This window comes from Ornithorhynchus anatinus, chromosome 13, assembly GCF_004115215.2.
Source record: "Ornithorhynchus anatinus isolate Pmale09 chromosome 13, mOrnAna1.pri.v4, whole genome shotgun sequence".
In the NCBI taxonomy this organism is placed as follows: domain Eukaryota; kingdom Metazoa; phylum Chordata; class Mammalia; order Monotremata; family Ornithorhynchidae; genus Ornithorhynchus; species Ornithorhynchus anatinus.
In genome coordinates this window covers 6,633,044-6,650,413 of record NC_041740.1, presented here as the reverse complement: position 1 = coordinate 6,650,413, position 17,370 = coordinate 6,633,044, and the positions used below count along the sequence as shown (strand labels likewise).

At 39.1% G+C, this 17,370-nt stretch overlaps 1 protein-coding gene across 1 annotated transcript in view; it reads right to left on the bottom strand.

Annotated features, from left to right (window-relative positions):
* The window catches only part of UBE3C (ubiquitin protein ligase E3C), a 107,302-nt gene that overhangs the window by 77,983 nt on the left and 11,949 nt on the right, over positions 1-17,370 (bottom strand). The window contains exons 3-10 of the mRNA XM_001510706.4: positions 11,427-11,501; positions 10,685-10,831; positions 8,243-8,358; positions 6,038-6,195; positions 5,076-5,229; positions 4,389-4,609; positions 2,467-2,621; positions 1,481-1,668 (exon numbers count right to left, since the gene is read on the bottom strand). Coding sequence (XP_001510756.1) covers positions 1,481-1,668; positions 2,467-2,621; positions 4,389-4,609; positions 5,076-5,229; positions 6,038-6,195; positions 8,243-8,358; positions 10,685-10,831; positions 11,427-11,501 — 1,214 coding nt within the window. The remainder of the gene's footprint in view (positions 1-1,480; positions 1,669-2,466; positions 2,622-4,388; positions 4,610-5,075; positions 5,230-6,037; positions 6,196-8,242; positions 8,359-10,684; positions 10,832-11,426; positions 11,502-17,370) is intronic.

The window sequence follows — 17,370 nt, the reverse complement described above, 5'->3', positions numbered from 1 at the left end:
GTTTTTTTAGGATGGGGGAGACGTGGGCATGTTTGAAGGCAGAGGGGAAGGAGCCCTTGGAGATTGAGTGGTTAAAAATAGAAGTTAAGGAAGGGAGGAGGGCAGGGGCGATGGTTTTAAGAAGGTGAGAGGGAATGGGGTCCGAGGCGCAGGTGGAGGAGGTGGCACTTGCGAGGAGGGAGGAGATCTCCTCTGAGGATACTGCAGGGAAGGATGGGAAAGTAGGGGAGGGGGTTGTTGGGGGGGAGAGGAGAGGCGGAGGGGTGACTTTGGGGAGCTCAGACCTGATCGTGGCAGAGGAGTCGTCGGGTACATCCGTATGGATGTTGAAGTCTCCAAGGATCAGAGTGGGCAGAGAGAAGGAGAGGAGGAAGGTGAGAAAGGGGTCAAGGTGGTTGAAGAAGTCGGAGGTGGGACCGGGAGGGCGGTAGATGACGGCGACAAGTAACTGGAGTGGGTGGTAGAGGCGAATGACATGGGCTTCGAAGGAGGGGAAGGAGAGGGAGGGGGGAGGAGGGATAGTGCGGAAGCGGCATCGGGGCGAGAGGAGGAAGCCGACACCTCCTCCCTTACCGGTGAGTCTGGGGGAGTGGGAGAAGGAGAGGCCTCCGCTGGAGAGAGCGGCGGCGGAGACCGTGTCTTCGGGAGAGAGCCACGTTTCCGAAAGGGCGAGGAGGAGGAGAGAGCGGGAGAGGAAAAGGTCATGGATGAAAGGTAGCTTGCCTGTAATACAGCGGGGGTTCCAGAGGCCACACTTGAAAGTAGCTGTGGGTGCAAGGGGAGGAGGGGGGAAGGGCGGGGGGAGGGTTTGGATGGGAAGGAGGTGGCGGGGCCCTGGACGAGGAGAGGGGGATGAGGGGTGGCGGTGGGACAAGAGGACTGGGATGGGGCATGGGTGGGGAAGAGAGAAGGGGGGAGGGGGTGAAGAGGGGGTTTGGTGGGGGGAAGAGTAGGGGGAGGGGGAAGAGGGGTAGCGCTGGTAAAGTGGGGTTCTAGGGCGGGAGAGAGGAGGGGGGGAGGAGACAGAGGAGAGAGCGGGAAAGAGCTGAGCGAGAGAGGGGAAGGGGAAGGGGAGGATGTTTAATATAATACTTTAACTTCAAGCCGTTAGATGATACTTCTAAGATGCTATTTTCTAACAAGAGTGGATCAGATACATATTGATGCCTATTTATTTGCTTTGATATGTATATATCTATAATTCTACTTCTTTATATTGATACCTGTCTACTTGTTTTGATGTCTGTCTTTCCCCTTCTAGAATGTGAGCCCGGTGAGGGCAGGGGTTGTCTCTCTCTATTGCTGAATTGCACTTTCCATGCACTTAGTACAGTGCTCTGCACACAGTAAGCGCTCAATAAATACGACTGAAAGAATGAATGAATGAATACCCATACATAAGCCTAGAGTATACAATCGAGGATCTAATACTTGCTTTTCCACAACTACAATTGCTCATTAAATGCCGTGGTGTACTTGCCTGACTTTTGGCACCACCATTCGGTGCTGTACCATCAGGGTGTGGCAGATAGATGCCATCAGTGTGAAGACTTCTTCACTGGCAGAATCCCTCCAGACCATGTTCAGAAGAGTGTTTGTCTGCTGTTTTGTATCCAACTTCTTTAGGCATTCCTCTGTTATGTACTGTATTGATATTCTACCATCCCCCTAAAAAAAATACCAAGAAGTTGCTCAATTAACGACACTGGATTAGAACAACTCAAAAACCTGAGATGCAGTTTCTCCCTTTATCTAAAACCTCACTACAATCCCACATGCACAGGTATATTGCTTTCCACACTACCGGGAAGCTCTTTTTAGGTATGTTTACTTCCTACAATGGGTTCTGTCTTTAAAAGTACCCTATCGCAAAAAGGTGTTTTTTTTTGTTCTGCATTTCATAAAAATTTTCAAACCAAGCAGCTAACTCTTGATATTTAAAATGTCCAAATTTTAGATACCCTTATTCTTGGATTTCTGAGCAAGAACTCGGGGGATTCCTGGTCTCTGATCCAAGGATGATTCAGGGAGTTTGCCTGGACTCTATCCTTTGGTCAGAAAAAAAACATAGGAAGCAGCATCACCTAGTAGATAGAGCACAGGCCTGGGAGTCAGAAGGACCTGGGTTCTAATCACAGATCCACTACTTATCTGCTGCATGACCTTGGGCAAGTCACTTCACTTCTCTATGCCTCAATTATCTCATCTGGAAAATGGGGATTAAGACGGGGAGCCCCACGTGAGACATGGACTGTGTCCAATCTGGTTAGTTTGTATCTATCTCAATGTTTAGTACAGTGCCTGAGACATAGTAAGCACTTAATACCATTAAAAAAACCAAAAGAATATCTTCTTCACCAGCAGCTCTGGACTCAGAGTACCACAGGCTAAAAAGCCATTATCTAGGTCATTGAGCATGTTTTCCCACACATACAATCTAGTTTTGAGCATCTTTATACTCCTTACAGATGTGGTCATTGTTCTATCAATCTCTTCATCCTCCTCTTCAGAGTCACTGGCTGCATCCTGACAGTTTGCTCCCGTAGTTGAAACAGGCAATTGAGAAAGAAAAGTCTGGAGGACTTTTAAATACACAAGAAGTCCTTCTTCTGAAAGAGTTCCTTTAAAAGACAATTTGAATACATCTTCATTTAAAATTACACACACCTATGTCACATTCAAGAGGAATTTCAAAGAAAGGGAGGGAGAGAAAGGAGAAATCCCAGGGACATCATTACATCCCACTCTCAGACTCTCCATCCTAGGACAGCTCCTCTCACTCTGTTGGGGGCACAAGCCAAAGGCACTTTCCAAGGCGCAAGCACATCTGTCTGTCTCTCTCTCCAGACACTCTCCACAGAAGCCCCATTCTTTATTCAGAAATTTTCCTTTATCCTTACATGGACCCACTTGTGGGATACTACACACTTCCCCTATAGGGAAAATTTCATTTATATTAGATCCATTTAAATCCTACTCAGGCAAGAAAGCCACAATTTAAGACTGAAATTAAAATATAAAGGCGTATTCTTCTTGATTCAACCTAAGTACATATGATTTCCAATTTACAGATAATTGTAGGTTTCATTTTTTTGAGGCATCCCACAGTAGCAAGGATTTTTTAGATGTCATTTCAGATCATTTATTTAGCTACATCAAAAACAAATCATTTTGGCAATTTATGTATAAAATAGATTTGAAATAGCTCTTTAGAAACACTGATTCATCATGGATATTTGAGGATACTTGCTTCACATGGGGAGGACAACAACTGTTTCCAAAAACAAGAGACATTTAAATGGTTTTATCTTACTGTAACAACATGCTTATGAATTTCATAAATTTTTCCCAATATCATACATTTGTATAATTATTGTGAGTTTCTCTGGTTTGTGATCCTCTATTCCCTTACTATGGCAAATTTTTGTATTTTTTAAAGGGTCTGACTGGGGCAAAAAATCTACATAAACACAATGGGACAAAAGACAATAGGATAATAAAGTTGTATTCAGGTCTGTTAACTATCCCCATCTACATTATTAACAAGGATGTTATCTCTAGAGATAAACTAAGCATCACAGGGATGCTTTTAATGGGATTATCCAGACTAGCCACTGAGCCAGGCAGCTGGGAGAATGGGCAGTTTTCTTTCATCTACTAACCTCCTGACTCAGTTGCCTAGGGAAACGTCCCCATTTGAGTCCCTGTTTCTTTAGCATCAAAACTACATTTATATACTTTATTTTAATTTGAATAAAAAGGACTGGACCTTAAAATACTTCTAACCATCCCAAAAAATTAATCTGGAATACATGCTTTTAAAATGCATTTGAATAAAAAGGAATTTTATAAAAACTATTTAATATCCCCCAAATCCTTTTTTAAAAATTCCTCCCATCTCCAAAGACTCAAATTAAAACTCCTGAGTCACTACCTGAGTTCTAATCCTGGCTCCACAACTTGTCTGCTGTATGGCCTTGGGCAAGCAACTTCACTTCTCTGTACATCAGTTCCCTCACCTGTAAAATGGGGCTGAAGACAGCCGATACCCATGAGAGACAGGGACTGTGTCCAACCTAATGTGCTTGTATCTACCCAGCGTTTAGTACAGTGCCTGGCACACAGTAAGCACTTAACAAATGTCATTATCATTATTATTATTATATTGCTAATAATAATAAAACTGATAATAAAAACCCAAGCTTTTGAAACCTCTAGTCATCAACATCACTATTTTGCACTCTTTTGGGTAAATCACTACAGTACATTATAGGAGCAGCATTTTTCCTTGATCTGTTGTGGACTCCCTCCTACACTATGACTAATAAAGCATATTTAAACTATATGCCATTTATATGGATTCTAATTTTTAAAAAAATCTTCCATACCCAAGTGAGTTTCGCCAACAGTTAAAACAAAATAGAAAAGCCATGGTGCTCTGTCACTTTTTCTTGAACGTTTGCTCTCTGTTAACAATAGTGCATTCAGAAAGAGTTCATAAGGGAATAAGGTCTGTACATCTGCTAATGCTGGAATGATAAAATGAAATATTTGATCTGTAAAAGGTGCTGCGAGAAAGTCCTCTGTGAAGGCCGCAAAAATCTGTTGTCTGAAAAAGAAAAGTTGTTTCTTTTTACCAACGTATTAGTTACTTTACGATGATCATGAAAATTTACATATAAAAAACTTTCTATGAAACAATATAGCCTAATATTGATAAATTCATTTAGGTTATGATTAAAATGATTAGCCGAACAAAGAAATTCTTCCTTTGACTAAATTAAATATTGCTAATTGCATTTTCTAAGGAAGGTTGAAGAACTATGCCCAGACTGTCAGAATTAAGGCAGCTATTCCAAAACCACACAGTAAAAAATATTTTCTGAATTAGTCACAAAGGACATGACGACATTCAAAACAGAAATGAATGTTTTTCCCCAAACAAATGAGGTTGCAAAAGTATAAATTCCCAGAGACAATCCGTAAGTAGCATCTTAGAGAAGCTATGTGTACTGAATAGATGGTATAAATGCAACAGAGAAATATGTCCATTCTCCAATTTGTTTCATTCTTACCTTGCACCTTCTGGACAGGAGCTATAAGTAAAGTGCAATGGTTTCAGAACATTCTCCAGCAGAATTTTTGCAATAGGAACTCGAGATACATCAGAATATTCAATACTTGATGGAAGCTTGCTATTAATTAACAAGTAAAGGGACCTGTAGTATCCTAAAAGAAGCAAAAATGCAAACAATGTATGTTTCACCTGTTAAAACGATTAGAATTTAAGCACTTTGTGCAGAAGGGGCCTGTTTAAATCACTTAAGAGTAAGATAATCAGCAAAAAGACTAGAAGTATGATTAATATAAATGGTTCCGGAGGAAAAGCCCGTGTTTTACAATTCATACAGAGTCCTTTAATTAAATTCCCAAATGAATTTATAAAAGGGCACACTAACTTCTCTAAAGCTTCAGTTTCTGTAAGAATTGAGTTAGTGCTCAACGCCTAGAACAGTGCTTGGCACACAGTAAGTCTTAACAAATACCATAATTACTATCATTATTTTTAAGCACCAATTTTTCCATTCAAATTAAACAAGTAACTGAATTTTCGGAGTTCAACAAATCCCAGAATCTGGAGCCCAGAAATCCCTCCCCATTTAGGTAGAAATGCTATATACATCCTTGTTTAATCACTGTTTACAATGACACGTTTAGTTGTCCTTAGTGCCTGAAGATATCTCTGTACCTGAAAAGGCCAATGCAGATCCCACAGTCCTAAATGTACCCTACACACCCAAAGAATGCCCCTTGCTGTGCTGTCATGGTTGCTGTTTGCAGTGTCCGGAGCTGTTTTCCTCTTAGCCTTCTCTTTCAAAGCAATGACTAATTTAAAGCTATAAGAATGTGTGGTGAGAAAGTACGGACTTTATTTATTTATGGTTTACAGAGGCTACGGAAGTTCTCACAAAAGAGCTTGGGCCTTGGAGTCAGTAAGTTAAGGAAGCGCTTAACAAATACACTTATTATTACTGACCTTTTTGAATCACGTAGTGCAAAATTTGTTCAATTACTGATGCTACATAGTTAGCATCTTGTAAAACAGGAAAGTAAGTATTCTCAGATGAAAATACCTCAAGCATTCTCATAGGCAGTGCAACATTCAAACTGTCATCGTTGCAGTTTTGCAGTAACCTGCAAATAAAAAACAATTTACATCCTTAATACCAAGTAGTCCACTCCACCAATGATGTATTCACTTTCAAAAGCTCAAATTATTATCATTCACAAGCCCACAGATCAGAGCTGTTTTCACAAAGGGTCTGACTGAAATTGCCTTGAATCATCCTTGAATGCAGCAAAAGCCTGAATAAGTCAGTTTGGAAAATAGCTCAAGTTGACATCCATGACAGGGATGAAGTAGGTCTCTTTTTGACACTTTTTGTCAGTATACCACATTTTAACCTTCTTTGCTTACTCGACTCCGCATTTGGGGGAAATCTACACACTGGAATGTCTCCCAATATGCGTGCATGATCTGGAACTGCAATTCCCAGAGAGCGCTGTGCCTTTGGTTTGCCCATTTCCTCTTCCCTCACCACCCCCATTTAGCTGATTGCCATGACAACAGGGAATCTGACCTAATACCTTGATCCAAGGCCTAGAATGGACTTTTCCCTCTCCTCAACCTTTCTTTCCATGGGACTATAAACCCTTCATGGACAAATCTGTAATTTATTTATGTGCATTAATGGCCATCTCCCCCTCTAAACTGTAAACTCATTTTGGGCAGGGAATGTGCCCAGTATATTGTAATATTTTATCTTCCAAATGCTTCGTACAGTGCTTTGCACACAGTAAGCACTTAATAAATACAACTGAATGAACGAATGAACTGTTTCAGGAACATTCCTTATTTTCTCCTCTAGAATTCCCCACAATCATCTTCAACAGCATTTATTAAACATCTACTCTGTGGAGAGCACTGTACTAGGCAGTTGGGATCACAGGGGAGAAGCAGCATGGTGTAATGGATAAAGCACAGGCCTGGGAGTCAGAAGGTAATGGGTTCTAAACCCTCCTTCGCTACTTGTCTGCTGTGTGACCTTGGGCAAATATCTTTACTTCTCTGATCCTCAGTACCCTCGTCTGTAAAATGGGGATAGAGACTGTGAGCCGCAGGTGGGACAGGGACTGTGTCCAACACGATTTGCTTGTATCTACCCAGTGCTTGGCACATGGTAAGCACTTAACAAATCTCATAATAATAATTATTATTATTACGCAAAAAAAAGACATGCTTCCTGCCTTCAAAGAGCTTACCACCCAACCAAGTGTTCTACATCCAGTGGAGGTTCAGTAAAAACTCTTGCACAAATGAAGGAATGTCACCTCCAAGAAATTTAAATATCTATTTAACAACAATAAATATAGCTGTAAGTAGTTCACCATACTGTATTAATCCTTGATCCATGCTCACAACCCGTGTCAAAAGGAAACTAGTGAGGAATCTGAGAAGGGTAGAAGCAGTTGGCTCTGAAGCCAAATTCTGCAAACACTTCCCTTGTCAGATTAGTCCAACTACCAGGTATTTTGATAATTAGCTGTCATTTGATAAGTCCACATCCAGTTGGTATGGGTCCCATTTTTCCTGACATCACGATGTACCAGTTTTTATTTAATTGGCTATATTTTTTAAATGTTAGACCTTTAAGGAACTCAGTGCTTTCCTAACCAAAAGTATTAGTGAAACTCAATTACAATAAAAAGTTTTGTAAAAATAAAATGTTTCATATCAATCTCACTCAAAATCTGAACATTCCCATTGTAAATTAAAAGATGATCTTTACAAAGTTTCAGTTCAAGATCATCATTTAATTGTTTGAGAAAAAATATGGGGTGGTTTCCCTATTCTTATGTAATTTAGGCATATCTTCACAAAACAACAGAAACTACACTACCTACATGCAATATTTAAAATATTGTGCAAGTATGCCTTTGAAATTGATACAGATTCAAGAGATTTGTACAGGGCAAAGAATGCTGCATTAGTCTGGAATGCACACACTTCTAGAAACATAATCGACAGCTTTCATTCCAATAAGTTCCGTTGCTAAATTCAAAAGCCATAAAAAATTGCAACAAGCCTTGAAAATGAGGGACGAAAGCCACCCCAGGTCAGGCAAAATATTTCAATTAATATTTGGCAAATTGAGTTCTGCAATAAGTAGAGAAGCTTTACCTGCAACATAGGCCTAACAGCCTTTTTATTTGGAATAAGCAAGTAAGTCTGTCAGGACCATCCAGCTGTTTAACGAACTGAGAATTTTGTTTAATTAAATTCTGACACATCCATATCTGTAAGAGCAAAATTACAGAAATTATGATTTTAGACTTATAAAAATATAAAGGATTAATTCAGTCATTCATGATGCAATCTATGTTTAGAAGTTAAATTGACCCAATCTAGGTACAAAATTACTTTTGACATATTAACCAGTTTTTATGTTCAATTTCATTTTTTCAAGGCAAAAAATAACATTTTTCCAAATTTTACTAGAAAAAACTATCCTTAGCCTAAATCTATACAGTAGGCAAAACTGTACTTTCTTTAAAAAAAAAGTAAGTATTCTACAATGAGGACGTGCCTATACTGAGTGCAAAGATGTATTCTACAATTAGGAAATGTCTACAATGAGTACAGAGATAAGCATTTTAAAATTTATCTGCAATAGTGACTATGGAAATGCCTGTAAATATAAGCACTACCAAAATGTCGACACACCCTTGATCACTAGTCTCTCTCGATACAAAGTCAAGAGCTGAAATCTATCTTTTAGATATTTTGTTACTTGAATCACTTCACAAATGACACCCAACTACTCTGAATCTTCCCGAAATAAAAAATTCTTCTCATTTTTGTACAGAAGGTGAATCTATTAACTGATTTTTAGTTCAAATGAGGCATTTCCTTAATTCTCAGGGATACAACTTTCTGAGAAGCATGAAATCATTTACTATTAAATCTAAAAAGGAAGTTGCTTATGAAAAGAACTGCAAATTTTGCCCTCTGACAAGACTCCTTATTTCTACTTTTTACCCCTTGGTCTTTTCTTCCAAGAAATCCTACTACTATTTCAATAACTATTATTATTATTATTATTGTGGTAGCAAGCCCTTACTCTGTGCCAAGCACTGGGGTGGATACAGGGTAATCAGGTTGTCCCACACGAGGCTCACACTTTTAATCCCCATTTTACAGATGAGGTTACTGAGGCACAGACAAGTTAAATGATTTGCCCAAGATCAAACAGCAGACAAGTGGCGGGGGAGGAATTAGAACCCACATCCTCTGACTCCCAGGCCCGTGGTCTTTCCACTAAGCCATGCTGCTTCGCTAATATTCTCTTAATATTGTGTGGCTCTAAATACTGCCAATTTTAAATGGGCTACTCAGCAACTTCTGTGGTCTTTATATTACAAATTTCCTTTGATCGAAATGTTGTGATCACAAAACCTTTAAAAACAGTAGCACAACAGAATACTGGTTTACTTAATATGTTAAAAAAGATTGTGCTTTAAGTTGGGTGGAAATAATTCATTGAGATTAATTAGTTTATTTTGCCTACCAACACAGGTTTTCAGGCCAAAAGGTCCCTCCTCGAGCTACATGTCCACACTTTCTCATGAATATGGGTACAACACTTTCTGCATTATTTGACATGTACTCCACCCTAAAATTTGTTACATCTATTAACAGATAAAGATAGGATGTACAATAAACACACTGTGAAAGAAGCCAAAGTGGTATTGTAGGAGCGACAAATACAATGTTCTAAAATATATTCAAATTTAGACAGACTTGAAGTGGGAAATATGATGAAACACTAAAACACGGAGGTTTTCTGGATTTATTTTTTTTTTTATAACAACCTCTATTCTTAAGATGGTTTAACATGAGAAAATATTTAAGGATGGATTCCATCTATTCCCTTCCGGTTAGCGCTCTAGGAGAAAAAAAAGGAACCTCAAAATACCAACAGTGTAGCCTAAAACATGAAAGATATGAACAACAGAGCACACAGTTTTACAGTATGTAGGATATATCTGCTTAACTTTTAGGAAGACAACCCACAGGGCAACAACCCCACATCCAAGGTTTTTTTATTTTTTTGCTAAATTTGCTTCAGTTATATGCTTGCTAAACAGAGATCTTTAAGGAACGAATACATGTTCATCTTGAAAAGACAACATTAATACTTGAGTCTTACTTGGCAACTGAATTCGAATATCTGTTGCATCTGTACTCTCGCAGCTCTGAGAACAATGCACTGCATATAGTAAGCGCTCAATAAATACTGCTGATTGGTATGCTTTCACAATTTTGATACAGTTCACGCACCTAAAGAAGGGTATTAGAACTTCCATAACACTGACCGAGTCAAAAGTTGGACTACGATTACATTTTTGCTTTAGCAAGGAGATGGTTTTTACCATACTAGCACCCTGCTACCAGTCCTTGGAGATATTTGCAACCGGCTACGAAACAGCCAAATAGTTTCTGTTTTGCTTTTTGCTGGAAGGTGCGAGGAGACAATTTACTTGATTGATCCCTTAAAACTTCAACTGCATAAAGTGGAGGAGCTGCAAAATACAGTAAGTCAAGGTGAATGTTCATACTCACCAATCGCTTTGAATCTTCATTCTGTCTGTAAAAAAACAGAAGCTGCCGTGCTAAAAGGGTCAAGTTAGATCCACTAGCAATGGAAAAGGTTCCACCAGACTGTGCCAAATTAGCCCAGCGATCAAATTCGCTTCTTTGGATGGAATACTAAGAACAAAAAAAAAAACCATAAAAAACTTTTATGGCCTGAATACATTTTAAACTGTTTTTCATTTAGAGTTGAAATGAATATTATTGACAATTAAACTGCTGACAGACCATATAGTTGCTATCTAATCTCTGAAAGGCAAATAAAACTTGATGTAATATACAGCTCTTAAATACCTACTAAAATATAATCTTCCACAGCTTCCTTCTATTGAATCTTTGATATTAGTTTCTGTCCTATGTTTATACTTTGTTATCTAGTTTCACAAGTAGTTGCTAGGTAATTAAGAAAAATACTGCCCCATAAAACCTTAGAAAAATATTCATTTCATTTTCTTTACTTAGTGCAAAAATATCATGTTCAATGTTTTACATTAACATTAAAATACACGTTATGACTAAACCCAACATGCATCGAGATCTCCTTTTCTAACACATTTAATAACATTACAACTAAGAGACACTCTGAGAGACAAGGGAGAAATCAATCCTCTCACATTAAGTTCATTTCCTAGTAGCAATAAAATTATTTCCAATTAAGCTAGTTTAACAAACATTTGCCTCGGAAATCATTCATTACTTAGAAAATACTCACTTGCTGTTTTCTGTCCCTATACCCCCGAACAAAGGATTGGATGATTATTGCATTTTTCAGCCTTCGCCTTTCTTCCTGAAAGAACAAAGATCATTCAAAACGAGATGTAGAAATGACTTAAATATGCTGAGTCAAACTTTCTCTCTGCCCCAGGTACAGATATTTACCCACGAACTAGGCAATACTAATGTGGAAAATGAACAGGACGTCAAAAGAACCTAAAATGCTTTCAAACTTACCAACTCAAATTTCTTAACAGGGAAAACATTTCTTCTTTAACCTTGCTAACCGCCAAAGAAACAAGACATGACATTAAAGGCTGCAACCGAGGTAACGGAAGTTTCAATCAAGATTTTGGATTTATTCCTAAGGAACAGAATTGCAAAAGCGCTGAGGACTTATCTATTCCCTGTGGGAATTAAGTAACTATTATAGAGTATTATAATAAACGTTTGAAAAGATACTGTCACTAGGCCTGATGAACATACTATCGGCCAGATGCTTATCTTGTAGTTAAATGGGACCTCTGAACTGAGAAGGTTCAAGGGATCCCAAGGCTACAGAGTACAAAACCAGTTCAACTCACTTCCCAAGTCTGGGTCTGCTTAAATCCCTTTGGGTTTCTTTCAGGACCTGTTTGACCATGGGCTCTGAGGATAAAGGGTGGGGTTGTCCTCCCAAAAGTAGTGGTAATAATAATAATAATTATGCATTTGTTAAGCACTTTGTGTCAGACACTGCACTAAGCACTGGGGTGGATACCATCAAATCTGGTAGGGCACAGTCCCTGTCCCACATGGGGCTCACAGTCTCAATTCCCATTTTACAGAAGACCTAGGTGAGGCCCAGAGAAGTGTGTGACTTGTTCAAGGTCACATTGCAGACAAGTGACAGAGCCAGAATTAGAACCCATGACCTTCTGACTCCTAGGCCCATGCTCTACCCGCTATGCCATGCTGCTTCCCAGAGGATTAGGCCAGCCTTGAAAGACTGTAGGGAAATAAACCTATTTAGGGGGCTTCTGGGTTACAGTTCAGAGGGTTTGGGAGTCCTGCTCAGGCCAAAGCTTTGGAGCTACACAGGTCCACCAACAACCATCCAGACACTCAGGAAGCTCCATACCTGGTGATCCTGACTTTACCAGATCCTGGAGATAGGGAAAGACCTGAGGCTGGAGCAGATGCACAGAGGGAGCCCTCCACTAGCCTGATTCCCCACTCAAACTTTTGAAATTTTAATTTCTCACAGAGTTTACTCTTTTTTAAATGGTCACGATAATTCAAATAATGTCTTCAAGGCTCATATGCCCATAAATCTGTTAGCATAATTACCTCCCTGAATTGTTTTTGTCATTTTTGCTAATTACCTAGAATGAAAATCAAGCTTCAGTAAAAATAGGGTCACTAAGTAAAAAATGTTCTGCACACTAAATTTTCTATGAAATGCTCACAAACTTAAAAAGACAAGGTTAAAAATGTTTAATAACTAATGTAAGAAAGGCTTAAATTGATTTGTACCGAAATATACTTAATATTACTCCAATTAGCTGTCATGTGGCTTTTAGTTCAGCGTGCAGTATCTTGGGGGCGAGTTGTCTCATAAACACTTCCACTTCCTAGCATTTCAGAAATGTATAGGCTGGTCTAAAGCCAATGTCCAATCCCCAATTTTAGGACATCTTCGCTCCCTGACCATGTATTGTCCACTCCAAATTGAATTTTCCTTACGTGAAAAAATTCACTAGGGTCATTAAACAAAACTAGAGAAAGGTTTTCAAAGCAAAGGTAGTCCAAAGCTTTACTACATCAAGGATAAACAGAGTTTAAAGACAAAGCAATTCTGTGAAAACCAGCACTAGTTCCTGAAAAGAAAACTTCAAATGGACACACAGATTCTTTTCTTGAAAAAATGACTAATAGCTTTCTAATTATTGCAATTTTGAAGATACTGAAACTTTTCTCTAGCCCCATGCTTCATCTTTCAGGCTTGTGAAGAGTGGAGGAACTGGACAGGAAGTCCTGAATTACAACAATCATGAGTCTCTAATGGCAGTGACCCTTGAAAATAAAATAGAACACAATTAGAAATGGCTATTTAATGAACTTCAAGTATTGGATGTAATGGGCTTGTTTGTCTACCAGCAATGCGGAAGATACCCGCCAACTTTATGGCTTAAGTGGTTCAGGTAAAAAGCAGTTGATTATTCTGTAAATGTACTGAAAGTTAAAATGGTGATTCTAAAATCCAATGAATCCCAGTGTGATGGTATCAGATGAGCATTAATTAGTAACGCTTACTATGTTTCACTGCCTGCATTACATTCCATTGCTAGCTTCTCATTTAAAATGACTGCATAAAGTTATGAAGTGCACATCCAAAGGTTAAACTACACTGCAAGACAGATAGGCACTTTTTCTGAAGAAATAAGTTTCATTCTAAAATGCATAATTATCAATTAGTGCTCCACAAGTGCCAGAATTGCAAACCTGAGGTCAGTGCTGAGATTTCACTGCATACATTTATCTTATTAGCTGTAATTTTGTTTTTGAGGCCTTGAGACTGAAGTGAGAGCAATTATCTGGGATTTCTCCAATTTGGTATTTTTGAATCTTGGAGCCAAATGCAATCAAAAATGTAGGAGGAAAATCAGAATAGCAGGGGACCCTTGGAAATAAGAATTTCAGAAACAAGAGTTGCTGAGAGCACTGAAGGCAGAAAAGAAGTCAAGATCATTAAAACACCTAAGAGATCAGTGAATTTGTCCAAAAAAAAAAAAAAGGCCAGAAACCTAATGAGAGGGGGCCTAGAAAGAGTGAACAGGATAAAACCTATACTGTTTGGGGTTGAGAAGGGATTCCACAAAGTGGAGAGAAAGTGGATATAACAGGAAGATGTACGCTGCTCATACAGTGAGAATGGGTATGGGCACTGTGTATGAAAAGCAACCAACTCAACCACACAATAGACTGCAATACAGAAATTGCCAAGGAGATCCTGAAACTCAGCAAAGCCCCTGTTACACCTGAGTGGCAGTCAGCCAAAAACACTTTAGAAGGAGCCCCTTCAACAGAATAGTAACAAGGAGGAACTGGAAGTCATCGGGAAGCCAATAGCCCCAGCATTTCCCTAAAAGGCTGTTGCTGTCTGTCCTAATCTACCTCCCCTTAGAACATGGAGCAGAAAGCTCTTTCAGGACAACAGGATTTTGGCTGGGGTCCCTGAGGCATGACGAAGTGCGGACTGGAGATAAAAGCTTCCTGTGAGTGAGGTGAGCCAATTTGTCGGGTTTCATTGACTCCATTTTGGGGGCCTAACAAGCTTCCTGAAAAATCCTTATTACACAGAAATTAAACTTCACTTTATTAAATCAGTAGGTAGATTGGGTTTTGTAAAATCATCAATGATCATGTATAAATGTCAGTGACCAGCACATATGATAAATTTAGATATGAAAATAAGAGGTGATAGACCCTCATAAAATCAGATAACTAAGGGATTAAAGGCAGGAGTAGGTTAAAAAAAAAAAATCCCTACTTCACATTTTGCCCGAACCATGACCTTAATCCATCATAGAAAAAGTATTAGTTTCCCTCACAGGAGTTGGAACCTTAAGCAGATACCTTATTTAAAAACCAGGGTGGGGCTATTAAGGGAAGGCATAAAATAATTAAGGCTACAAAAAGGGGGAGCAGAAGAAAAAAGAAAAAAAATGAGTAAAGGAGAGGAGAAGGAAAAGAAAGCTAAGAAGCCACTTGGGACTGTATCTCTTACCTCTAGGGCACTCTCCCAAGTGTTGCCTAAAATAGGCAGTTTAATAAATTAACCCCCATCCTCTTCTCTTCCTACCCAGGGAAGAAACTCGTCACTCCTATGGTCGGCTGTCTCTGCTGTGTTACTGAGTTCCAACCAATCAAAGGGGTATTTGTTAAGCCTATACTATGTATGTTCAGGGGTAGAATCAAGATAACCAGGTCCCTGTCCCACAAAGGGCTCACTGTTTAAGTGGAAGGGAAAACAGGCATTGAATCCCCCTTTTACATATGAGGAAAATGAAGCAAGATATTTTGTGAGAAGCAGTGTGGCCCAGTGGAAGGAGAAAGAGCATGTGAGTTAAAAGACCTGGGTTCTAATTCTAGCTCTATTTTTTTTCTTTTCTTTTAAATAGTACTTGTTAAGTGCTTACCCATATCAAGCACTATACTAAGGACTGGGGTAGATACAAGACAATCTTGGGCAAGATTGGGCACAGTCCCTGTCCCACATGGAGCTCACAATTTAAATGGGAGGCAGTCGATTTAATCCTCATTTTACAGATGAGCTAAATGAGGCACAGAGAAATTAAGTGACTTGGCCAAGTTTAATCAATAGTATTTACTGAATACTTACTGTGTGCAGAGCACTGTAGTAAGCTCTTAGGAGAGTACAATACAACAGAGTTGGTAGACATTCCCTGTCCACAAGGAGGTTACGTTTAGGAGGGGAAGAAGGACATTAAAATAAATTACAGATATGTACATATGTGCCATGGGGCTGAGAGCAGGGTGTCTATCAAGTGCTTTAAGGGAACAGATCCAAGTACGTAAGCGATGCAGAAGGGGAAACAAGGTCACAAAGCAGATAAGTCATTGAGTTAGGATTAGATCCCAGGTCTTTGCAATTTACACTAGGCCAGGCTGTTTTCCTGCTGTATAACCTTGGACAAGTCACAACTTCTCTTTGTCTTAATTTAACCTGTAAAATGGGGACTAAATACCTTTTCTCCCTCCTACTTAGGCTGAGTCCCATGTGGAATAAGACTTGTCCAATTTGATAATGCTGTATCTACCCCACTGCTTCGTAAAGTGCTTGGCACAAAGTGAGCACTTAAATACTATAATAATGATAATATTTGATTTGCTATTATTATTAAGTTGCTGGTGCTGGAATCCACTGAAGCCAATGAGCAGAAAACAAGGCTACCAAAACTGGACAGTCCAGGAATGCTTGCCTAACTGTGGTCTCATAAGAAAATTAAAGTAGGTTTGGAAAAGGCCAATGAAAGGCCTATAGTAAAGGGCATCATCAGCGCTTAGAACAGTGCTTGGCACATAGTAAGCCCTTAACAAATGTTATCTTATTATTATTGATAATATTTTCCAAAGACCTCTATGAGCAAGGCCCTGTTCAGAGAGCTAGCCATTTAAAAATAAACACTGTAAGATACAGTGTACAAAGTCTGAATTTTATATATTCCAGGGAAAGAATATTGTACAACTGGTCTATACCAGTTTACTAATACCCATTATTAAATCATGTTGGTCTCCACTTCTTGCAAGTAGGATAATTACTATGTCAACCATTTCAAATAAAATAGAAGCAGAGTATTCTCTTTCCAAGGGCCTTATCTGTGTCAAAGAAGGGAAATTTGGAGGATTTGGATGTAGAAAAATCCCCAGATAGTACAATTAAATAAAATATAAATGAAAATAATGCAATTTTCAGGACATACCAACAGGCTACTCTGTCCAGTTACACATTCCAAAAAACAGCCAGTAGATGCTTTGATAACCAATACGATAACTGCTTTTGTCAAGTTATTATTATAGGCTAAAAAATCAACTCCGTTCTAACAAGTTGTCCTTCAGGAGGAAAACAGAGAGGGAAATGGGGCACCTTGCAACAAGAACTCCTTGCATGCTCAGTTCAGGCACTGGTATTTATAGAGCACTTAACTGTGTGCAGAGCAGAGCTCTGTTATGACTTTCTTCTCTTATCTCCCTTGGACAGCTTAGGAGGTTGTATCTCTCTTACTGGAGTAAATGCCCATTCTTTGCCCTAATTAGAAATATCCAGGACTTATTTTACTCCTAGTTCCAGTGCCCTATTTCTTACATCTCTTTCAGCAAATTTTTCCATTAACTCAAGGGACCAGTGACTGTCTCCCCCTCCCCTCACCTCTCCATTG